A 25,871-nucleotide genomic window follows, 5' to 3' on the forward strand; every position below is an offset into this window, starting at 1 on the left:
AGTGCATCTTTCCTGCTCATTTGAATGTGAATGTCACGTGCGTCACTATAAAGCTAATCGATCTCATATCCATCGATTTTGCAAAAATGTAAACAAATTGATTCAAAATCGATTAAATCACTTTTTTTTTACCCAGCCCTAGTGTCTAGTAGTTCCCATTGATTTTGCTTGTAAAGCAGGGAGAATGGCGCTAGGCTTACTGCACCGTGATGTCACTGCTGGAAGATGGCAGGAGGGAGGGGTTAACTGGAAAAAAATTGAAATCTAGATAAGTCATTTATTCTTAAAATAAGTGCATTTATTCTTGGATTGAGGACGTAAAAGTGACATTTTGCCAATGGAACAAGACAATTTACACTTAAAATAAGAAAGCACAGTTGCATTGTCTTATTTAAAGTGAATATTATCTAATTATCTTATTTTAAAAGTAAAAATACTCTTTCCATTGGCAAACTACCTCATTTACCTACTCAAATTAAGGGTAAATACGCTTAATTTAAGAAATATTTTACTTTTTTCTAGATCGTCTTTCCAGTGATATTTGGGCAAAAATGGCCGCTCCCAGACTCTAATCACAACGAAAATATATATATATATTTTTTACTGATCAATGCTAAATTCATTAAATCAACACGAAGGTATTAGTTTTAGTTATAAATAATGATCCATTGATTATTCCTGGCTGACCGAACTTTTCCTTTAAAATTAAAAAATTAAAACACTCTTTATGAGAATGATGAGAACTCAGCCATTCTTCTTCCATTTAACACACATTTATTTTTTTTTATCCAAAATATAAAAAAAAGTAAATAATAAAAACAACACAGAAAACACTAAACTCTCCTTCCAGGAGTTTTTAAAGGATCGGATGATGGGTTATTTTTCCTGGGATGCACAGAAGATCCGCTTATTTAATTTTGCTGCCAAGTCTTAACTTTAGCTTTAACTGCTGTAATCCGAAGGTCAAAGTGTTGGATTCCACGTCTAGCCCTCCCATGGGGGGCTGCGGCGGCCGTCCACCTCCGTCTCCACGTGGTACAGCGTGTCCGCCAGCGTGTGCTCGATCACCGCCCCCCATCCCATGTCACTCATCTGCAGGAATGAAAGGAAACAGTCAGTAAAGCAGTCAGTACTGCAAAAACGAGCTAGAAATGAGCAAAAATGTCTTGAATTAAGTGTATTTACCATTAATTTGAGAAGGAAACTAAGATAATTTGCCAATGGAAAAACGATGGAACAATTGTCTTGTTCCATTGGCAAATTGTCTCCCTTACCTCCTCAATTCAAGAAAAAATACACTTATTGCAAGAATAAAATGACATATATCTAGATTTTGTGAGTCAGTCGGCTCAGACGGGAGCGGATGGTGCAATAAACCCTCACCGGTTGGTAGGTGACGTCTTTGGGTGGGTATTTGAAATGAGGCCCAAAGTTGACAGAAACCTGTGAAGAACAGAGACTGAAATGTACTAATCTGAAGGTTTAGAGGCTGAAAGGCGAGTCAGGAGGTTTTACTGACCGTGCAGCTCTTGTACAGGGAGATGGCAGGAAAGTAGAGGCCTTCAAAGAGGTTCTCGAAGGCAACACCTTGGTTAACGCCGTTTTTATAAAACAGCATCTGAAATGAAAAGAGTCTGGGTTCAAGAATGGCGACTTCTCTATGGTTTGTCACCTAAAGGAGGAGGGGGAGAAGGAGGAGGAGGAGGGAGAGAGGGAGGGGGAGAGGGAGTCCTCACCCTGCTGGGGCTCATCGGCTTCAGGCTCTTCTCTGCTTTGTCCACATAGTCCTTCTCCTCAAAGTACAGGTAGCTCTTGAACTTAATAAGCGCCTAGGAACAGATTACAGGAAACAACAGCCGGTGAAGAAACCCGGTATCACAGCAGCCCCTGGGGGCCACGTTGGGGGCCAGACGCCCCGTCATTTCTATGGCTGCATCCAAACATCCGTATTAACCACTAAATCACCACATAGAGCAGCGATTATATAGTAAACTCAGTTAACTGATCATTCGGACAGATGATCACTGCTCTTCGCTCGCCCTGGTAGCTACAGCTGTAGTCGACAGCGGACCGCTGTGACAAATCCCAGAATACTTTGCCAGTAGAGCTCTCCTGGCAAAGTATTATGGGATATATCTACTTGTCTAGTGACCATGGATGATCACTACTTTTCAAGGTGCATTGTGGGAAATTTCGACTCCATTACTTTTTCATCCACTAGACCAGAGGTGAAGGATTAGCGGACTGCGGTCCGGATCCGGACCCACCTGCTGGCTAATCCGGACCCAACCTGCATGAGTTGAAACGTGATTTAAAGTTGTTGTTTTTTTTATTCTTGTAGTGGCTGCTTTGTCATGCTACTTTTCAAGATGCTGCTATAATAGTGCTTTGGTGCTCGCTGTGTCCATAAAATTAACTTGGTTGTTGAATTATGGAGAATCTAAGCTTTCCAACGATGTTAATTGAATAATTTTCATGCATTCTGAGGTATTATTTGTAAACGCTTCACGGCGACCCGGTGGGTTTTGAGAGGTTAACAGAGCTCAGCTCTGAGGGGAGGCCTGTCAGGCGGAGGTGGGTCTCATGTCTCGGCGTTTACCTTGTCCTTGTAGGTGTCGGGCAGAGCCTTGGCCGTCTCCGTTCCATCAGGCAGCTCGATGAAGAAGCCCAGCGTGTCGCCCTGACCGTAGCCAGAGGAGTAATGCTTCCCTATGGACTGGTGGAAGCGAGTCCCCTTCTTACTCCGCCAGGAGTAGCTGAACTTATCATAACCAAGAGGAGCCTGCAGGTTACCTAGAGGAGATCTAAGCGTTAAAATCAATTCAGGTGTGTTTTAGTTGTGTTTGGTGGGTGGGTGGGGTCAGTCACCCAGAGGCTGAGACCAGCCCAGTCTGGCTGCCGTCTCTGGAGGCATATCATCCACCGTGACCTCAAAGTACCACGCTCCTTTCCGCACGCCGTGCGAAGCTCGGACCATGGAGTAACCTTTCTCCCCCGTCACCGTCAGCCGGTCGTCTGAGATCTTCAGCTGAGGAGCTGCAACACATCCAGAGACCCGTCAGGTTCGGATTCGCAGCAGAGCCGAGCTTTTAAACAAACAACCGTGACCTCAGAGCACCTCTGTCGTGCAGCGCCAGCAGCACCCTCTCATACAGGCAGGCCCTGTACAGATCACCAGGGATGGGTTTGCCGGCCCAGCAGTCCAGCTCCAGCTTCTCTGGGTCCGGAGCGTGGGGGTCCGGTTCTGCCAGGATGTAGCGGTAGCCGTCTTTGTTGAACGGGTGTTCCAGAGGGTAGCCGTGGGGAGGCAGCCGCTGGGCTGAGAACAACGGGTCGCTGCGATAAAGGAACAGAAGTTTAGTTCCCTGAAACAACGGTTCTTTAATCAGGTCAGAATCTTCATCCCAGCCGCCGGCCGTACCTCCTGGTTCTCTTAGAAGCTCCAGCAGCCGTCCCCTCCTGCTGCTGCTGCTGCTTGCGTTTGGCCCCCCTCCCTTTCCCGGGGCCCGGGGCCAGAGCACCTTTAGGAGCAACGAGACGGACGAGTCAGAGACCGAAACCGAAACAAGATGGAAGAGAAAACATGAGCAGACAGCAGCAGGGGCAGAATAGGCAGAGCGGGACGGTTACCACGGTGCAGACACACACAGAAGCTGGTTAACCCCCCCCCCCCCCCTTCACATGGAGGGGAGGCTAAGTTTAATAACCCATTAAAGCACTTTTTATTTACCTTTAATGAACAGATTAGGATTATGCTCTAAACGCTGAAATTAAACCTGAAACCTCAAAGACTGATCATGATCCTGAGTTTGGTTTTAATAATGAACCCAAAACGCCTTAAATAAAAGCTTTAAAGCAGAAAATTTGATATTTGAATTAAAACCAAAGAGCAAAAACATTTATTAACAAACATCAAAAGTCTTCAAAAGCAACTGCAGGTTTTTTTTTATTTATTTCCCTTTTTAAAATTGAGTTTTATAAATTGCAATCTGTTCAGATTATATATAAATGATCCGTCCTGAGTATGGGGTAAATTTTGTTTCATTATTGATGCGACCAAAGGAGATTTTTAAAAATGAAATTTGAATAAAACTAAGGAGAAAAAAGTCTTCAAAAGAAACTGCAGTTTTTTTTTTTTTTTTTTTTCTCTTTTTAAAATTGAGTTTTATAAATTGCAATCTGTTTAGATTATATATAAATGATCTGTCCATGTATGGGGTCAATTTTATTCCATTATTGATACAACCAAAGGACATTTTATGTAAATGATACTTGAATAAAATTAAGGAAAAAGTCTTTAAAAGTAACTTTGCTGTTTTAAAAAAAATTCTTTTTCAAATTGAGTTTTGTAAATTGCAATCTGATCAGATTTTATATAGATCATATTTACTTTCCTCTGGAGGGAAGACACATTTCTATTGGTCTGCTGGATGTTGGCAAAAAACCTTTTAACTGGGCTTGAAGTGAAAATAATTGTTTGTCAAGCCAGTTTAGAAAGAATGAAAACTGTAAAATTTTATCTGAAAAATAACTTTTAAAAATATATAAAATATGTAAAAAAAAAAAAAAAAAAAAAAAAAACTTTAACAAAATAAAATCTAAGAAAACATTAAAGTTACTTTTAATGCTTTTTAAAAATTATTGTATTTTCTTTATATTTAAATTTCTTACAAAACATATCAATCGGTTTAAACAATAATGGAACAATATTCACCCCATAGCTGGCAGAAAACAAAACATCACCAGACGAACCAATTAGGTGGTTTGTCATCTCTCTATCTGTCAACCTTAAATCATCCTTGGCTTAAATCCAAGGAAGCCCAGCTCCAGTTTGCAGCCACCTACAGTCGCTGAAACGGCTGCAGACACACCTCGGTCGCCCGGGCAACCGTCTTTGTGTGTTGCTGGAATAACAGTGAGCTTTCAACAAGCAGCCGTCTGACCTCTTCTGAGAAGTTTTAAAACACACCGTCTAAAAGCACTACTGTCTGAAACTCAGTTTTTAATAAGCAGAAAAGAGAATCAGTCAGACTGACTCTGAACTCGTACACAAACACACAGAGAAAGCAGCTTTTCAGACCAACATGGGGAAAGCGGAGAGAAAGAGGGAGGAATCAGCTCCCATGGCATTTTCCAAACACTATCAGCCTCTGATGGTGGCATAGAGGGGTCAGGAGTTCGTACTGCAGGAACGAGACGCTACCATTTTAACAATCGATGCCAGAAACAGAAGTACGTAACAGAAATTGGTCTTGAAATCAAACAAATCTATTGAAACTATTTTTTTTGTTGCATCCATTTCATTTTTCTGTTTATCACTTTGCTAATTAAGTCCGTACCCATTTTTATTTTAGTACTTTTCTCCTAATTAGGAGGCGACATACGAATCTCCCCTGAACATGAAAACTGACAGACTGAGCCAACGAAACACTGCGCTGATCCACCTGCAGCTTATTGGGTGGAAATTTATTAAAGTTATATTAAAATAACTCAATTTAAAGAAAAATTTGTTTCATTAATGTTGCAAGCAAACAAACAGCTTTTGTACATTTTTTTAAATATTAAATTTGTCTTCAAATATGTTTTTCATATTTATTTATTTTTTCAAATGTTCAATTTTGGCTAGTTATTTTTTGTTAATCGTTTTTGCAGTTTTGTATACTTTTTAAATTTCTGTTTTTCAAATTAATCAATTAGTCGTTTCAAATAGTTTTTCACAGATTTCCTTTTCTTCACCTAAAGCCCAACAAACAAACAGTCCATCTTCATTACGTCGGAGTATTAGGGCCAGTCTAGAGATTGTTTTTTCTCTCTCGCAACATTATGAGAATAAAATTGCAACATTACGAGAATAAAGTCACAACATTACGACAATTAAGTCGCAACATTATGACAATTAAGTCGCAACATTACGACAATAAAGTCGCAACATTACGAGAATAAAGTCGTAACATTACGACAATAAGGTCGCAACATTACGAGAATAAAGTCGCAACATTACGACAATTAAGTCGCAACATTACGACAATAAAGTCGCAACATTACGAGAATAAAGTCGTAACATCACGACAATAAAGTCGCAACATAACGAGAATAAAGTCGCAACATTATGAGAATAAAGTCGCAACATTACGACAATTAAGTCGCAACATTACGACAATTAAGTCGCAACATTACGACAATAAAGTCGCAACATTATGAGAATAAAGTCGTAACATTACGACAATAAAGTCGTAACATTACGACAATAAAGTTGCTACATTACGACAATAAAGTTGCAACATTATGAGAATAAAGTCGTAACATTACGAGAATAAAGTCGTAACATTACGAGAATAAAGTCGTAACATTACGAGAATAAAGTCGTAACATTACGACAATAAAGTCGCAACATAATGAGAATAAAGTTGCAACATTACGAGAATAAAGTCACAACATTACGAGAATAAATTCGTAACATTATGAGAATAAAGTTGTAACATTACGACAATAAAGTCACAACATTACGAGAATAAAGTCGTAACATTACGACAATAAAGTCACAACATTACGACAATAAAGTCACAACATTACGAGAATAAAGTCGTAACATTACGAGAATAAAGTCGTAACATTACGACAATAAAGTTGCAACATTACGAGAATAAAGTCGCAACATTACGAGAATAAAGTCCAATTCGATGCTGGTGTGCTTAATTTCCTTATTTGTCAAACCGATGCCATAGTATAACTTCATATGACATTCCTCATTTTAGGGAAGTGCTTCTTGTAAAAGTACAACTTTATTCTCCTATTATGACTTTTTTCTAATACTTCTCGTATTGTTGCTGCTTTATTCTTGTAATGTTACGACTTTATTCTCGTAATGTTGCCGCTTCATTCTCGTAATGTTACGATTTTGTCATAATTTTACCACTTTATTTTCGTAATGTTACGACTTTATTCTTGCAATGCTACGACTTTATTCTTGTAATGTTGCCGCTTCATTCTCATATTGTTACGACTATATTCTTGCAATGCTATGATTTTATTTTCGTAAAGTTGTTGCTTTATTCTCATAATTTTACAACTGTATTCTCATAATGTTACGACTTTGTTCTCGCAATATTACGACTTTATTCTCGTAATTTTATCACTTTATTCTCATTGCGACTTTATTCTTGTACTTTTATGAATTTATTCTCATAATATTACAACTTTATTCTCAAACAAAATAAATAAAAAACATCTGTAGCCTGGCCCTAATACTCCGTCTTACTTGATGTGTACATTGACCAATAAAAATGTTGTTGCTAACATCCAGCAGACCAATAGAAATGCTTCATCAAGCCTCAGCGCAGAGGAACACCTGCCCCCAGAAATTAAGAGAATCTAAAAAAAAAAGTGCGTAATTCATAAAACTCATATATATATATATTTATATAAAATATAAATATAAATATCATAGCAAAATCCTTCATTATCTTTACCGTCGACAGGCTGGAGCCATGTCCCGAATTCCTCGTTTTTCAGACACTTTTGTTAAAATTAGCATTTTCTCATTCTCTAGCTTTTTCTCCGCCTCGAGCTTCTTTTCCGAACATACAGCTTTACAATCAACTGGAAGCAGTTCTGCGCAAATATATCACAATATAATATATCTAACAAATAGTTTTTATAAACATTTTTGCAATAAAGCCTTTTAAATGCCCCTTAATTTAATAAATAATAATGTAATGACTTTTACTTATTTTTAATGACCCGCTGAAACCCTGTTCTTAAACTAAAACTTTAGGTCTAAAATTTATTGGCAAAAACAGATGCTCAAGCAAACAAGGAGTGTTTAAACATCTCTACCTACAACATTTGGGGTAATGTATGCAAAAAGCCTTGAAATTAGAGTGTTAATCAAAGATTTTAATGGCATTACATTTTATAATAAAATAATCCAATGAAAACTATTCTAAAAATTCACCAAATTATCGACTTCTGGTAGGTTTTGTAAAAATGGGGGCACCAGGCTCCTGCAGTAGAACTCAAGAGTTCTCATTTGGTCATTAGATGATTTAAAGTGGTTTAGTTACAGAAGACTTGAAAAAGAAATAAATCAGCTGAGTGAAAAGAAAAAAATAAAACTGAATTAGGATCTAATAATTAAAACTGAACACTTGGTTAGTAAACAAGGGTCTCCTACCTGGAGAAACCCACCTATGTGAGGAAAAAGTGAACTTATTAGACGTTTGATTTTTTTTAACCTTTAGGTTAAAGTGAGGAAGATGAGGCTAAGTAGCATTGGGTGAAGGCCAACAGCAGGTAAAAAAATGGCGCTCTGCTTTCCCCCTGAAAGCAAGGCGTCATTTCAAACACACTGAGGGACGGCAGAGCCTTTCAGCAGCAAAGCCAGACGTGTGGAAGCTGCAGTGATTTGCAAAACCATTCACACCTCTGAAATCTTTCCTCATTTTATCTCATTACCAGATTATTTCTGCTTCGTTTGCTGGGATTGAATCTGACAGGCCGACACAACGCAACCATGAAAGGAAAGAAACCTTTAACGTTTTTATAAACCCACCCTGATAATCTCAACTGGAGCATTTCATCTATCAGTGTTGAAAAGCAAAAAACATGAATTATAAACCAGAATAAAGAAAAATAAAAAAACAATTTTGGAAAAATTAATTAATGGGGGAAAAAAAGCCCATAAAAAAAATAAAAAAAACATTCTCAAAAAATGTTTTGTTTAAAAAACAGCTTAAAGTTTCATTTCTAGATAAAAAAAAATGTTTAATGTTCATTCATAAATCCTGTTCTGTGCTTGGAGAAAAAAAAAAAAAAAAAAAAAAAAAAAAACAGGTTTCATTTTTTCGTAGCATTATTCTTTAGTTTGTGTCGGTCTGTCACATAAAATCCCCCCAAAACTCCTACGTTTGGGGCAGAGACATCAAAAATAAGAAAAGAAAAATTAAAATGGGGTGTGAATACTTTTGCAAGCCACTGAAGGTTTGATGGTTCCAGGGTTGTTGCACTGAACCAATGCAAAAAGCAGACATGAGGGGATCACATCAGCACATGGATGAAGTTGCCCACAAGATGCTTCTAGAGGATCAGCTTTGGTTTGAGCTAACGGGGGGTGAAGAGGGACAAACTGCTGCGTGACTTTAACCTCAGGGCCAACTTCTATCCAGCAGATTAAAAAAATAAAAAACACACACATAGAGGAGCTCCAGGTGTCAAAGCGTAAGATATTCACCTGAGAAAGAAGATCCACCTGGAAAACAATGCACACAGACAGTGTGGTCATCAGGCTGCTCCGCCTCGCTCTGTTCTCCACTCTGTTCATATGACGCCTTGTTTTTCTTTTTTTATTAGAAAAATCAAAGTTCTTTTGGTGTTAAAAATTTGTATTTGTGTAAGTATTAGTTTTTTTATCAAAATAGAGCTAATATTGCATCATATTTAATACCTTCAATATTCAAACTAATACAAAGTGAAGCAAGAAAACAAACAGTTTAGGTTGGAGCCTTGTGTGCTTTGAAATGTAATAATGATGAAAACCATCCTGATAAAGCAGAGCTCATTGTTTCATAAGGAAATATAAGGCAGGGTTCTGGTTTGAACCATTAAGAGCAGCACCATGATCTCCAACACTGGTTTTCTTTAAAGGAATAGTACACCCAAAACATGATTAGCCTTCATTTTCTACTCACCCCCATGCTGAACAACACTCTGGAGTACTTTTTTGATATCTCAAATGCATCTGGAGATCTGGGAGGCTTCTTGCTGTCTGCTGACATTCAAATAATGGAGGTCTATGGTGCCCGAGGCAGAAAGGTCCATAAAAGTCCACAAAAAACGTGTCAATATTCCTCCATACTGCTCGTCCAATGTATTCCAAGTGTCCTGAGTGGGTAGCATCCAGAATTTACTCGAAACGAAGTCATTTAGAATGTTTTTAGAGCATAAACAGTAGTGTATAGGATTTCCTAAAAGCGCGTTCACGACGCTACGGAAGCCGGCAGACCAAACCAGATGAAAGTGCGCATTCAGCGTCTGCTCTGCCGATAATTCAAGCGTAGAAGAAGAAATGTGCTGTTTACCTGTGCAAAGAAAGAAACAACGAAAGAAAAATGTCTGAGGACTTCAGTGTTGAGGAAGAGCATGAGTTCTTTGCCGAGCTGAATGCGCACTTTCGTCTGGTTTGGTCTGCCGGCTTCCGTAGACTCGTGAACTCGCAGGCGCGCGCTTTCAGGAAATCCTATACACTACTGTTTATGCTCTAAAAACATTCTAAATGACTTCGTTTCGAGTAAATTATGGACGCTACCCACTCAGGACACTTGGAATACATTGGACGAGCAGTATGAAGGAATATTGACACGTTTTTTGTGGACTTTTATGGACCTTTCATGTTTTGGGTGTACTATTCCTTTAAGAAGGATTGGCCTGCTGGGTTCTTCCATCCATCAAACTGTTCGTTATCGGTGCAGAGAAACCTGCCGCTGCTCTGGTGTTATATCATATTCTGTGACCCATCATCTACTGCGGTGTCTACTAACTCCTAACCTCACAGAATTACACTTACAGGCACGCCGTGGACTTTAAGCTTGACACTATCAATGCTGCAAGCGGGGCTCACTTCTTGAAATACCGACTATGTAATTTGGGAGAAGACTCACCATCGTCGGCCAGGTCATGTGACCCGGAAGAACGTATTGCTTTAAGCCCACAGGCTCTTATATAAGGCTTTTGCTGTTTTATTTTTCCGCCTGCTCGACTACTGGTCATGGCTAAGGCAAGGAAAAAATTTATACCTTATGAGGCTTAAAAAGGAGAAAACGTGAAAAGGAATCGTGTGCGAGAAAAAACAAAAGAGTCGATCATGGAAAGGAGTTGGTTGTGTTAAAGCTAGGCTCTGTGTCTGCACCTTGAAGCTCTATGTCTCTGGTTCTCTTAACAGTTAAACATTTTATACATCTCCAGTCTGCCACATCATCACATTTTAAATCATACAAGTTAGCAGATGATTAGACATCCATGGCTCCAGCATTATCAAAATATTACACTTCCTTCTTAGCTGAAAGACGCCGCTCTCATTACATTCCCAAATATTTGCCATGTGCAGAATGAAGATTATAACTTTATATCAGTACAGAGGAAGAGTCCTAATTAGATAAACTATTGTGGAAAACATCAGTTCTGCCACGCAACAGGCCACCAATACCAAGGTGTAATAAACTCACACATCATCAATAATAATCATCCTAACAATTGGAGCAGGCTGACGTCTAGCGTGGCCTCCAATAAAAAGAAAGTCCCTCAGGTCAGCAGAACAGCAGCTCCTGCAGGTACTGAGCTTTCAGAGGAATGTCAGAGGGTCCAGAGCCTTCTCCATCGCTGCTCCATATTTATGGAATAGCCTCCCACTGCACATCAAGGAGGCTCCTTCCTGGCCAAACTTTTTCTAACATTTCCTCTCAAGACTTACTTTTATTGGCTGACTTTTAACACTGGCAGGACTTAGTTGTTGTGACATTTATTTAGCTCAAACTAATTCTTATTATTGCCTTATTTTATGTTTTTATGCTGCATTTATTAGTATTAATATTATTATTTTAAGCTATGTTCAGCATTTTGCTTTCAGCTCTTAAGTTGTAATTTTACAGCTGCAGCGCAAGACGACCCCCTAGTGGCCAAAAGTTAAACGACGTGCCTTTAAATCTAAAGTCAGCGGTTATTTATTAGCAATACATAAAAACACGACTAAGTTCCTTTTTTTTCACATTTTAAATGTCGACTCAAAATTGGTGCGATGTTTAGATGGAAACACAGCTACATAGGTCTGCTCTGGGAATCTGTGCAGCAGCTGAGGATCTCCCACTTTCATCACAACAGCCTGGAGGAAATCTGCCCTAAGAGCCACAGAAGGGACCAAACCCCTCCCTGCAGCAGGCCGCTCTGCATTAAAGCCTGTAGAGGTCATGCAGTGAAATAAAGGGAATAATCATGACTACAGGATCATCTGGAGCTGGTTTAAGTTTGACTTTCTATCGAAATGTTCCTGTTTCTATCACCTTACATCTCTAACCTTCCACCCATAACTCCTGTTAGGTTGTTTTATAGCTAAAGGTAAGAGTTTTAGCATAAGAAAAAAACATGTGAACATGACTGTGTTCATGTTGTTAATGGCCCGCTGCATGTGATCCTGACATCCACCTCATTTTGGGTAATCCTCGCCTATTTTGCATGCCCAAATGGAAAAGCAAATAACTTAGGAACTGTGAGCCTAAATTACATGTGTGATACATTATTTAAAAGCTAACACCCTCTAGTTTCTGAATATATAAATTGGGTGAGTAGAACACAGACCAAACTGCATCAGTTCAAACATGACTCAAAGTTGTTGTTTTTATTCTGGGAAATGATAGGTCCATTTTGAACAGCAGCAATGAAGACATGCTTGAAAAAAGGCAGGTCTCATTGTATTAAATGTGTTCTACATCATGTGAACCACAAATGCAGAACATTTCAGACCTCTAGCTATAACAGTTCCAGAGCTGTGGGGTTTTGAACTTTTGGTGTCGCCAGCGTCTCCAAATCTCTCCAAATGTCCCACTCAACTATTTGAACCATAAAATAACATTTAAGCATCAAAACATTTATGAAGCCAGTATTTTTCCCCTTTTTCCAGAATCGGTAACATAATGTAGAATTTTTACACCTATAATAACATAAAAATCTATAAAAGATAGTGAAACTGCTGCTATTCAAGCTAAAATAAGCCCCAGTGCCTTTTCTGAGCTGTATTTTTTTTCAGCCTTAGGCATTGTAATAAAACAAAATCAGCGTCCAAACTTAAAAAAAAAAATAGGACAGTTGTGTCACTCATCTTGGAGCCGCGCGCATGGCTCCATCCGCAGCGTCTGCATCTCTCTAATGCAAGCCTGTTTACATGGTTCCCCTTTAAATGCCCTCGGCACATGCTAGCTCATTTGAAACCCTATTTCACTGGTTACAAAGCCTAACAGCCCACGTGGTCTTAATAGGCTTGTCAAAAGTATCGAAACTCAAAAAAGTATTGATACTGAAATGTTGTATCCGGATACAATAATCGTTTTTAAAAGTATCGATACAGTGCCGTCACCAGTGGCACCTAAGCAGTCATTCATCTAAAGTGCAGAATAGAGGACAATGCACTTTCAGAACACTGTGTGATTGAATAATTCTGTGCTCTTTTCAGTTTCAGACTTTTTTTTTTGTAAGAGGTGCAGCTGCTGAGAATTATTTTTCTTTCTTAACTGGTTTGGCTAGTGTCATTGTTATGTGTGCAAAGCATAGCCAAGGAAGGAACACTTAATTTGAATTTTATAAGTTTTTTATCAAGCTTGCTTAATATTATGCACAGCATACAACCTTTATTGTGTTTATTTATTGTATTTTATTTATTAATGAAAATCAGAGATGGGAAGTAACGAAGTACAAATACTTCGTTACTGTACTCAAGTAGATTTTTCTGATATTTTTACTTTACTTTACTACTTATTTTTATGGCGACTTTTTACTTCTACTCCTTACATTTTAAAAAATTGGCTCGTTACTTTAGTTTTGAATCATTTCAATGGAGTTACCGTTATTATTTTTAACGTCATCAATACCAAATTCAATCTAATTGGATGGGAATCTACGTTGCATTTGACGCACCACTACAAGATGAATCGACAGATTCAGCGGTATTCATTCGCGGCAAATCATTGCAGGTTGGTGGCGGTGGCGTTAGCATAGTAGTATGGACGACGAGATGATTGAAAATGAACACAACGGAGATCTAGTCCTATTGGCAGACATCCATTTAAAATGTAGGCAACGGCATGAAAAAGGTGGTTTCTACTTTTACTTTTATACTTTAAGTAAATTTACAAGCCTGTACTTTGTTACTTTTACTTGAGTAAAGAAGTTTAATCAGTACTTCCACTTTTACCAGAGTATTTTTTAACACAAGTATCTGTACTTTTACTCAAGTACGGAAAGTGAGTACTTTTGCCCTCTCTGATGAAAATATTTCTGTAGACTTTTGGAGTCTTTGTTTTTATCCTTGTGGTATCAAAAATGGTATCGAGTATCGAATATTTTCCTTAGTATCGGTATCGAGTTGTAAAAGTTTAGTATCGTGACAACCCTAGGTCTTAACCAATAACAGCGCAGAATTAGGACACGTAATGTTGCGCTTCACTGGCTGACAGGAAGTGACGGGAAGTGAGATTTCAGGGGCCATATATGGCTCAAATCTTCTTGTAGGTAAGAAGACGATGTAAAGAACCGTACCAAACATCGCGGGCTAAAAACCGAGGAAATAGGTGTTAGACAGTAAATATTAGCAAGATGCTGAAAGTTAGCTATGACCAGCTAACTTTTCTGATGCCAACAACCGGACGTTATGGACGATTTTCTCATCATGGAATATTTTTATTAGTAATATACTCGATATACTTGTAATCTGTAGACCCTTATGGATGAATGGAGTATAAAGAATTGAAGATTGGATTTATAAGACGGCTTCTGGATGCCTTCAAAGGTATGTAGCTGTGGCTGCTTTGTGATGTTTACATTTTGACGTGCTGCTCTATCAGTATTTATTGGTGCTCGCTGTGTCCATAAAATGAACTTGGTGGTTGAATTGAGAAGAGTCTAAGCTTTCCAATGTTATCCAGCATGCATATAATGGAAAAAATGAATTTTATGCTAACCCCACTTAACACAAACACTAAAGACGTTTAATTAAATAAACTAAAACCCTTCAGTCATCCCTGTTTCTTGTCTTAATTCATATTAAAAATCAATCAGTTTAATGAACGTTGAGCTACGGTTGCTTCAGTTCGGTTCTCTTCAGTCTTACCGTTGAGCCCTCCAGCTGCTGGAGTTCCACTGGTCTGTTTCTGGGTGTCATATGAGGGTCCTATGCTCCCAAGGTCCTACAGAAAAACACACAGCAGGTCCCATCATATTTACAGGCTTCCTCTAGCATTGCATGTTCCAACCCTGGAGTTGAAACAAAACTATAATAAGTCCCTTCATCACCCTCATTAAAACGTTGTTTAAATGCAACATGCTGGTGAAGATTCCCAGTCATCCAGGTCATAGTCTTTGAGCCCCATACCAAAGGGGTGGAGCCCTTCATCCGTTTCAATTTGCTTGTTTTCAAAATAAAAACAAGACTTTGTTTGGCTACTGTATAAAACCTCGAACTCAACGCTATTCCTGTAATTTTGAAATTGAAAAAGCTTCCTGGATGGGAAGCGAAACGTCTTCAAACTTAGAAACAAAGTCCAGTGGATTGTTTTTAATTTTCTTTTTTAAATGCAACACATTTTAGCCTAATTCATGAAATAATGTATAACTATTAAAACATGTCATTTTAAAAGTAACACAGGAAACAGAGGCAGACGAGGTGAGAATAAATCAAGCTGTGAGATGATCAGGTTATTACTTTAGTGACGGCGTTGGAGCCGCATGTGGCTCTTTGGACCCCCGACATTGGCTTTTAATTGAGGCTAAAAATTAAATAAAGAACTAAGTACTGTACTTTAATTTAAAAAAAAAAAATAGCAGACTTGGAAGCTTTAGTGGTTTTTATAAAGAATATTTTAATTTAATTCTCACGACAATAACAATAAAAGAACCAAAAAATGTTTTTAAAAGATTTTTCTTTTAAATAGCTTGGAAATTATGTGTTTTTTTATATTAAATGATTTTATCTTGAAGAGAATCAATGCTTGTGAATCATTTTATGGTTTTTCCTTGTTTTAAAAGTAAAAAATACAAATAAACTGTTGGTTGTTTAAGATGACAACAGATTTCCTATAATATATTATTATTTTTAATAATATTAAAATGTCATTTAATATTTTGTGGCTCTAAACGACTTTCATTAGCCGAACTCGTAGCAAAATACCTCTTTGTATATTAAAAGTCGCAGACCCCTGTTTTAGTGCAGCAGAAAAAAAATAAAGATATCCTGCTTTGTAATTGTCAAAATAAAATAAAAGCGTCAGAAAGAGTAGCAATAATGCCCACAACAATTATAATTATTTTGCATATTTTATAAAATAGCAAAAAAAAAAAACAAAAAAAAAAAAAAAACATAACAACTGCTGTAATCATAGACTGTAACATATAATGAAATCATTTCATTCCCCTGACGGCATGTGGGGCTTTCAGGAGGAGGCAGCCGCCTGTGAGACAGCGCTCAGGGCCCAGTCACACCTTGCTGATTTAGCCAGCAGACGTCCCAGAATCTCCTAAAACTCTGGCATATGCTGAACATTCTATGTATTTTTTCAGTTTTGGGCATATATATAGATTATTCATAACGAGTCCAGAACTGATGTCCAACGACAGCCTAACTTCTGCATAACGCACGGCTGCGTAATGCCATGAAATGATGCAAAAGCCAGTGTCCTGAGGGGGACAGCAATGCACCCAGAGGCGCCTAGTCCGCATAAAAAGATTTCTTTGATCGTGGTATTCACCTAGCTGCTGTTTGCTGCCCGCCAAAAAAACAAAACAAGAAAAAGAGAGAATGAAGGGTTTGCAGTCGCAGCAGATTCAGCGTCATGTCTGTTAGGTTTGTAGGTAGTTGGTGTGAACGCAGGGAGGATCCATCACACTCACATTCTCCCTCACCCTATGATGGGGATGCAGTCTGGGGGATAACTGATTGTTTTCTCCTGTGAACCCCCTTAATACCAAAACGCTGCCAATACGCCATTAAATTAGCCTGATAAACCAGACTAAATGTGAGATTAAATGTGTAATTTAGTCTGGCCCCGATAAATGAGACATCGGAAGATTATTGATGAGAACAACCGTTTGTTTTTCAAACCATGTCTGCTCCTATTGGCCAATGCTCTGACCAATGAGCGCAACTGACTGTGACGCAGTAACGTGACAGAAAGCTGGTGGGGGAGTGTAAACAAACAGCCTGTCGGTAAAATGGCGAATACGTCCTTCTTAAATGACGAAAGAGCGCAGAGACTCTTCCTGCTCACGTTTCAACAAAAACCCAAAGTCTAATCCTTCCAGAACTGATTCCAAAGCTGAGTCAAACGGGAACTATTCAATAGTTGTTGTCATCTTCCTTGTTGTGCTTTCTCCAGCGTCGCGCAGCCTCGTCGTCACAGCCTCAAAACCCGCCCGCTTTGCATCCAAAAATTCAAAGGACATCTCTGCTTTGTGATTGGCCCGCCAGTTCTAGGGCCTGGGGCATTGATCAAGGCTAGACCAACTCACAGGCAAAAATTATTTGGGGCTCTGGCGGGTGGGGCTAGTTTACCATTATACAGTAGCTGGAAGTTTGAAACACGTTCATCGCTCGTCTGGAACACATCAGATTCGTTGATATGCGCTGGAGATAAGGTCTTGATAAGTTACACAGAAGTTATGTGCACGTTACTTGGAGTTTTGGACAAGCTAGATGCCACGACTTATGAGTAACTTACAATTAACGTATGTAGACGATCAGATAACTTACCTATAACTTATGGCCCATGTACTAGCTGTACGACGACTTGTGTGAGCGTGCTCATAACTTAAACAAAACTTATCCACAACTTATCCTAGGTATGGCAGCATTTTTGCCAGATGTTTCGTATTTCAGGCATATGCTGGCTAAATGGTCACGGTTTGACAGGGGCTTAAAGGAAGCAGGGAGAGACTAATGGCAGCTCTCTGTTGACAAAAAAACTTAGCGATAGAAACGAGGCAACCTTTATTTGGAGTCACTAAAACCAAGCCTGCCCTGCAAAAAATGTAAATCTACATAAGTCTTTTTTTTTTCTTTAAATAAGATCATATTTTCTTGAATTGAGTAGGAAAGTGAGACATTTAACCAATGGAACGAGTCAATTTACATTTAAAATAAGAAATGAACATTTGCATTGTCTTATTTCAAGTGCATATTATCCAATTATCCTAATTTAAGAGTAAAAATACTCATCCCATTGGCAAATTATCTCATTTAACTACTAAAATTAAAGGTAAGTACACTTAATTTAAGAAGATTTTACTCATTTCTAAATATTTTTTCCAGAGTGTATTTAGCATTTAAAAAAAAAAAAAAAAAGCTGTGCTGCATTTATTCAGCTTTATTCAGTCACCTGATCCAAAAGGCCAAACTTTGGGTACTCCTCCTCCAGGTCCTTACTGCCAGGGTCAGGGTGTTCTTTCACCAGGAACACGTCCCTCTCTTTGCTCTGCAAAACGCGGCAGTGATGTCATTTTAACCAATTAACTCTCTAAATGCTTCCGTACAGGAATGGGAAGGACTGAACGCCACATTACCATCGTCTTCACTATGTTGTTGGGCCAGGTGAGCTTCCCTGGTCGCTGTCGAGTCGTCATGCACTCCCAGTACTTATCAATGAATGGGATGATATCCTGCAAATGGAAGGAGCTTTATTAAAACAACAGCTTCAAAAGGGAAGAATTAAAGGGGTGCTACTGAAAAAGAGTTTCTGTGAAATGGCTCATTAGCAGGGAAAACATTTAGGTTTCCTCTTATCTAAAGACTGGTTTATGCTAGACAGATACACACATCATCGTGTTTCAATTATGTCATTTCAGCTTTAAACCCTTTAATGCAGCCTGAAATTTCTGTACAGCAAACCCAGGAAAATAATAAATTAACAACAATAAAAAGAAAAACTTTAAAATCTGTCAGTTAGCTGGGCTTCATATCCTGCTGTGTTTGTTTAAAGTCGTAGGGAAACTGAGTGTGTCTGACGGATAAAGTCATACACACTCTGCTTTGTTTTTAAAAGATAAAAATATAAAAATAACCGTGGATGTCTGGGGGACAGTGATTCGCCTACATGTTATGAATGCTGGCGTACCATAACAATAAGTTATGAAAAGTTTAGTTTGTGCCTTTAGGAAGACGTTACTTGGATATAACCTAACGGAATATCTTCAGAACGGCTCCAAATGACACAAAACTCATATAAGTGAGTAGAACATGATGTAATAACGGCAAATAAAGGGGCCATTGTAAAAAAAAAAAAAAAACGGCGTTCCCTTTTAAGTGAATAGGACCTGATCTTCAAAGATTCAGAATAAGAGGAGCTAGACTGCATTTCCATTTTTTTTTTGGTTGGTGCAATGATTGGGCATCCTGCCGGTGATCTACAAAGACTTCAGTGCAAATGTTTTACAAATTTTGGTTCCATCCAATAAAATGAGCATAATTGTTTGATAGTGGCTGTAAAAGAAGGAAGAGTTTCACAGCCATGGAGATGGAGCTGAAAATAATAAAGTCCTTTGTATAGGTAGCCTTTCCCAAAGTGCAAAAGTAAAAAATAAAATTAAATATAAAAGAAATATGAAGTAAACCATAAATCTATAAATCTGAAGAGAAATTTAAAAAAAAAAAATCTGAAAATATACACTGCAAAATTTTTTTTATCTAAGTAGGTAATTTTTTTCTTAAAATAAGCACGTTTTTTTTTTGATTGAGCAGTTAAGTGAGACACTTTGCCAATGAAATAAGACAATTAACATTTAAAATAAAAACTAGTCTTTTAATTCAAGTGCATAATATCTAATTATCTTATTTCAAAGGTAAAAATGCTCACTGCATTGGCAGATCATCTTAATTTTCTACCTAAATTAAGGGTAAATAGACATATTTTGAGAAATGTAACTCATTTTCAGAACGTTTTTGCAGTTTAAAACATTTGTGAAAAACAGTAAATTAAAGCTCAAAATATTTTTTTTACATATTGTAAAAAGTATCACTTTTGATGCTAGAAATCGCTTGAAATAAAATCACTCAATCAAACTTTTCATTTCTGTTAAGCACTTTTTTTTTTTAAATTTCCATTTACAAAACGCGATCTTTAACGCAGCAATAATGGAACAAAATTAACTCCATAGAAGTTAATGTAAAAAAAAAAAAAAAAGTATTTTGCCACATTTCATTTCTTGAGGGGAAGCAAGGATGGCCCAATTACTGCTGTCCCATGTTAGGTTGACAAAATCTGTCATTTTATTTTCAGTTTTAAAACACCTCTTCAATAACAAAACAACAACTGTGGTTTCAATTGTAAATCAAATGTTTAAGCATCTCTCCAAACGTCACCACCAAAGTCCGAAAGACGGACTCCCACCTTGTCTTTGGAGAACATGGTCTTAGGATGCTCATCTTGTGTTCTGGACCTCCATGTGAGGTTTGCCAAAGCTGTGAGGCACATTTCCTTCAGGTCTGAAAGAAAAAAATTTGATCCAGTTAACATCAACAAAAAAAACACTGAACCTCAGGTTTCAGCAACAGGACACATACTTGCTTGTTTCCTGAGGAAGTACGTGTTGCCGCTGTGATGGCATACATTGCAGTGAAACACATAATTGGTCATGAAGGGGAGACACGTCCTGAGGGGGGAGAAAAGCAGTTAAAGGCTGCATTGGAACCAAAAAGCAGCAATCAACATCCTGGAGACACGTACGCCGTTTCAATCCCAAATGTTTCCGCTGTGAACCACTTCATACACAAGGCGCACTGCAGCTCCACCTCCCCGAGCTGCCGCCCGCTCTCCTCATCTCCGGATCCAGTCAGAGTGCCGGCTGCTTCGGAGCCATCACCGACAGCCTCCTGGGCAAAAGGCCACAAAATAAACAGCAACAGGGGTTAGAAAGCTGAAAACAACAACTTAATGTAAAACAGTGAAAACCACGGGCATCTATAATTGTAACCCGTTAAAACTCATTGGGAACACAGATGCTGCCTCCTTTGAACAGCTAAACACAGTAAATATAAATACACTTTATTTTAGAATTTCATTATATTGCCTAAATGCCAAAATTAAAATTCATAAAGTCATAGGGAAACGGCCGTTCGAACTGGTTCTTCAGAATTCTCCCAAGTGGGGCACGACTTTACATGAGTGAATAAAGTGAATGGTCGTTTATCAGGGGGGGGCGGGATTGTTGTGGCGGAAGATTCTCAAGCAAGTCTGGTTGTGGCCGGTTTGTTGGAAGCATCTTGCTAACCAGTTAGCAACTTAGTGCTAGTAGGTTCCCAATGGGAAATTCCATTGGGACCAAGTAGCACTAAATTGGTGACTTAGAAACGACACTGTCAAGGAACGCTATGGACAGACGAAACATGCAAGAGGAGGAGAGTTTAGTGTCGGAGGTCGTGGATGAGTCTCCTCCGTCATCCATTTTTTATTTAGAGGAGGAGGGTTAGGTACAGGAATAGTAACACGAAGATGTGGAAGAGGACACCAGGGCAGCAGAAGCTTGATTTGGTGTAGAAGGCTTACAGCCGTACATGTTTGTTAGCTCTACGCCTGCCGAAGACACAGACGTCCATCCCTTTGAACACTGGGACGGAACTAAATGGGAAAGGAAATGATTCTGATTTCTTATTTTAACCGTTGCGTATATTAGCTGCGACATATGACTCAAGATGATATGAGCAAAAAAATTTGATTGACAGATGACCGTTGATATATGATTGGCCGAAATTAGGTGTTCAGGCTGACGTACAACTAACTGACCTGCATAAGATAACAAAAAAAAACCACAGATTTTAAGACAGGATTTTTTTTTTATAGAAAATTTTCTAATTTTTGGGACAATATAGTCTGATAAAGAGTACATTTATATACATGTTTAAGCCAGAACGATTTGACATTTAAATATGACTTCCCTACGACTTTAACATCTTACTGAAGCTTAGCAAGATATAAGATAAAGTAGGATCATTAAAAAAGTTTTACCATTCCCTCTTTGCCATTTGATGACTCTGTGTCCATTCCAGGAGGTTGTTCCCCAAAGGCAACCTCTCTGAAATCCAAAAGCGAGACAAGTTTAGTCAAGCATGACTCTAGATAGGACATTAAAACAACACAGGCACAAACCTTTAATATTAAATAGATCTACATTCTCTAGATGCTTTGTCATCAACGAAAACACAGAACAAGATGTCAAAAAAGACATAGTGTTTTTCTCCTATTAGTTCACCACACAACAACGTAGAGCTTCAGTGGTTGTGCAACTTATTTCAGTTGGTATACAAATCTAAACGCTAAACAGACAGATTACTGATTAAATTAAAGCAAAAGCGCACCTATAACCAAACAATACATGTTTATTGAACTACATTAGCTAGAATTTGAGACCGAGGAGCAAATAAAACAGTTGCAAAGTTAATCTTTAAAACAGCAGGCATTTACAAGTCAATTAACTGCAATAATTAACACTATTGTTACTTTTTGTTACCTCGTAGCTCCTCAACACAGCTATCATTCGCTAGCTAGCTGGTATGCTAACGGTTCTCGTGACGAAAACAAAGCCATTGCGTTCAGGAAACTTAAATATATGCGTTGGATTACTAAAACCACTGTTATTACCTATAGAAAGCTTAATAGGAAACAAACATACCCTACAGCCAAGTCCTTTTCTGCAGCTGCAGCGGTGCCCGCCTGCACTTCAGACGCCATGTTTGAGAATCAATGAAAACAAGAAAGTATCGCGAGAGCTCGACTTCCGCTCTTTGATGAAGCCAATGGCGCCACCACAGGTTCAAAGGAGAACTGCTGCAAATAGAGACAAACCCAGGCAAAATTCATTGTTTTAAAACCAGAATACTGTACAGATTATTACGGATTATTATAAATACGGATTACTTGAGTTGATATATGACTTAAAATCTCAATGGTATTGAAGTTTGTGAATGTAAATAAATATATAATGATACAAGTCACATACAAAAAAAGAACAAATTCTCCAAAATATAAAGGAAAAATGTATTGTGATGCAAACAAATCAAATACAAGCTTTAAGATTTTGTGAACGTATAGAGCAAAATAGTTAAAGGGGCAGAAAAACAAAAATAAATAAGGAAAAGAGGCAAGTTTAGTACTTTAGGTATTTGAAATGTGTTTTTACTTATTTGGTAGATGTAAAAATTACATCAAATAACAATAGAAGAATGACATAAAAAAAACATAAGTCATTAAAATATCTTACATATCATAATAAAAAGAATACCACAAATAAACAGAAACAAAAAATTATATTTTTAAAAATAAAATAACAGTAGGATTAGCAAAAGAAAATTTATATTGTCTGCCCCTAAGCACGCTAAATTCTTCCTTTCTACAATTCAGATTTTCCTAATAACATTTTAATCCTGGTGTGTTGTTAGACCCTTTTCTGTTTTTAACTAATAAAAAAAAAACGTTCTGCTCTCTCTTCTTTTTCTCGTCATAGTAGCTTCATCTGGTCTGTTCCTGTTTGGCTGTGACTCCATCCTGGAGAGATATGTCCATGGAGGGACACACAGACCTATACAGGCTAGACAACGGCACCCTGACTGCCATTAGGTATTGGGATGAAACCCTTGCACCCATTGTCAGACCCTATGCTGGTGCAGTGCATCCTGGGTTCCTCCTGGTGCACGACAATGCCCGGCCTCATGTGGGGAGAGTATGCAGGCACTTCCTGGAGGATGAAGGAATTAATACCATTGATTGCCCCCCCACGCTCGCCTGACCTAAATCCAATAGAACACCTCTGGGACATTATGTTTTGATCCAACTGATGCCGCCAGGTTGCACCTCAGACTGTCCAGGAGCTCAGTGATGCCCTGGTCCAAATCTGGGAGGAGATATCCCAGGACGCCATCCGTCGTCTCATTAGGAGCATGCCCTGACGTTGTCAGGCATGCATACACGCACTTTGGGGCCATACAAATTACTGAATACCATTTTGAGTTGCTGCAATGAAACTTCAGCAAAATGGACTAGCCTGCCGCATCATTTTTTCTCTGTAATTTTTGTAATTTTCATTTCCATCAAATGATGTGGCATCCTTTTGTTCCTAACACATCACCTAATCCATATCAGTATAAATAAACAGCATGATTTTTTTTCCCCCATTGAGATCTGATGTGTTTTCAAAGTGTTCCTTTAATTTTCTTGAGCAGTGTATAAAATAAAAAAACCTGCAGAAGAAACACTTCTCCAAATCGATATTTTTAGCATAATGCAAATAAAAGGAAACTTCCTCTGATTAATGTATATATTAGAGAGAGCAATTGAACTTCCACTGACAATATTGACTGTTTATTGTATATTCTCATCTCTGAATAGCTAGATAACGTTTGAGAGATTAAGCACAACTTTTACGCAAGTAGAAGTAGAGGAACTTCACAAGAATATTAGTCGAATAAAAGTAAGAAGTGTCATGCAGGAAAATTTGTCCTAAAAAAAAAAAAAAAAATCAAAATATTTCTTCAGTAAATGTAACTAAATAAATCTAATTAGTTACTACTCAAAGCGCCAGATCCCTCCTGTTCAGAGTGCAATAAAATAAAATAACTCACGTAAAAGAACGGTCTCTTAAGTAAAAAAGTTACTCAAATTAAAACAAAAATTATATATACATTTTTGTTTCAATAAAAGCTAATAGTTACTTTTCGTAAGAAGAAAAAATCCCTCCGGTGTTTCATTAAAAAGTAGAGAGATTTTGACCTTAAACGTTGCAATAAATAGGAGAAATTAACCTTTAAGGAAACAAGTTTATTCTCAACAACCATGTTTTATTTGGTAAAATGGTAACGTACTTATGTAGCATTTTATCCTGCTTCTTTATTTTCAAGATATTTAATCACCCATTAATAAAAATATTCACACTGACATATAAAAATTCTGTTTTGCATTTGTTTTGGTTTTGTTTTTTTTGTTACATTGTTTCTTTACATCAAATTATAAACACAAATCTAATCCCATTTATGTATAACATGTATTTAAATATATGTAGTGTTTAGAAAGTCCAGTTGAGAAGGACTGATTTGTGTCGCTATTGGCTGTAATTCACAGAGGGGCAGAGAGAGAAAGTCCTGGAAGAGGGAATTAAATTCTGAATGGAAGAATAATCTCCACTCCACCACTGGACCGTATGCCATCCTACTTAACATCTAATAACTCACATAAACTTTGCCATTACTTTCCAGAGCGTCACAGAGTCAGCACAGAAGCTAAAGTGGTGTTTGACACAAACTTTCAGACATGTCAATATAATTCTTTACATTCACCCTCCTCATTGTTTAACCCCCTGGTTTTATTGCTCTGCAGTGAAGAAAGCAACAGGAAACTAGGCTCTCTGTGGATGGAGGACCACCCCACACCCCTCTGTGTTATTAAGATGTTCGCTGGGTTGTTCAATCACCAGTTTGACGACGACGATTATAAAAGCAAAGTGTGTCAGCAGAGGTTGCACAAAGGAGCGCTGGAATGCTAAAAGCCTCCCTGGGAGTTGTTCTAAACGCCCCAAAGTGATTGTTGAGGAGTTAACAGTGGTGCGTTCTCCCCCCCTTTCCTCTTCTAAGGGAGACACATCTGCTACATCTGGATGAAGATGTAACTTTGTACAATCCAGTCCACATTTATCAGTACATCATGCAATGATTCTATGATAAAGTTCCAGGGATCAGCTGGAGTACGATTCTTCTGCAGTTTTAATGTAACTTCAGTTACAGTTAAAGTCTGTTGAATCTGTCAATGTTTCATATGTAATTTCTGCCAGGTGGTCTATGAAAAATAGCTTGAGCTGTAATGTATCAACTTGACCTTTTTACTCAAGTAATAGTGAAAAGGTCTGTGCTCCATAAACTACTTAAAGTATAGATCTAAAAAGTAACCTTTAAAAAAATAGCTAGATACCACTATATGAATTGAAAGCTCAATTTTTCAACTATTTTGTAAAATTCTTCGAGATAGGGTAAAGGATGAGGGAGGTCTTGTTGATCTCCGTCTCCCGATACGCTCTCGCGTGTGTCCGACCTTTCAGACATTTCAGCATCTTTTTCTGAATCCTACATTGTAGCATGGCATAGA

At 38.0% G+C, this 25,871-nt stretch overlaps 1 protein-coding gene across 2 annotated transcripts; it reads right to left on the reverse strand.

The window, feature by feature from the left end:
• Nucleotides 1-751: 751 nt before the first annotated feature.
• ash2l (ash2 like, histone lysine methyltransferase complex subunit) lies at nucleotides 752-22,542 on the reverse strand. 2 transcript variants are annotated; one of them, XM_038296676.1, is made up of 17 exons: nucleotides 22,414-22,542; nucleotides 21,750-21,816; nucleotides 20,472-20,617; nucleotides 20,309-20,397; nucleotides 20,136-20,230; nucleotides 18,313-18,408; nucleotides 18,129-18,224; nucleotides 14,870-14,945; nucleotides 9,230-9,247; nucleotides 3,422-3,521; nucleotides 3,119-3,336; nucleotides 2,869-3,036; nucleotides 2,600-2,793; nucleotides 1,737-1,829; nucleotides 1,520-1,618; nucleotides 1,384-1,443; nucleotides 752-1,092 (listed from the first exon to the last, which is right to left on the reverse strand). In XM_038296676.1, the coding sequence occupies exons 1-17, from the start codon at nucleotides 22,470-22,472 to the stop codon at nucleotides 985-987; spliced, it is 1,782 nt and encodes a 593-aa protein (XP_038152604.1). In that variant the 5' UTR covers nucleotides 22,473-22,542; the 3' UTR covers nucleotides 752-984. The 2 variants fall into 2 exon arrangements, with proteins under 2 accessions (XP_038152604.1, XP_038152606.1); XM_038296678.1 differs by lacking the exon at nucleotides 9,230-9,247 and having other exon boundaries at nucleotides 22,414-22,541.
• Nucleotides 22,543-25,871: the final 3,329 nt, after the last annotated feature.

This window comes from Cyprinodon tularosa, unplaced genomic scaffold, assembly GCF_016077235.1.
Source record: "Cyprinodon tularosa strain WSP-4 unplaced genomic scaffold, ASM1607723v1 ctg374, whole genome shotgun sequence".
In the NCBI taxonomy this organism is placed as follows: Eukaryota; Metazoa; Chordata; class Actinopteri; order Cyprinodontiformes; family Cyprinodontidae; genus Cyprinodon; species Cyprinodon tularosa.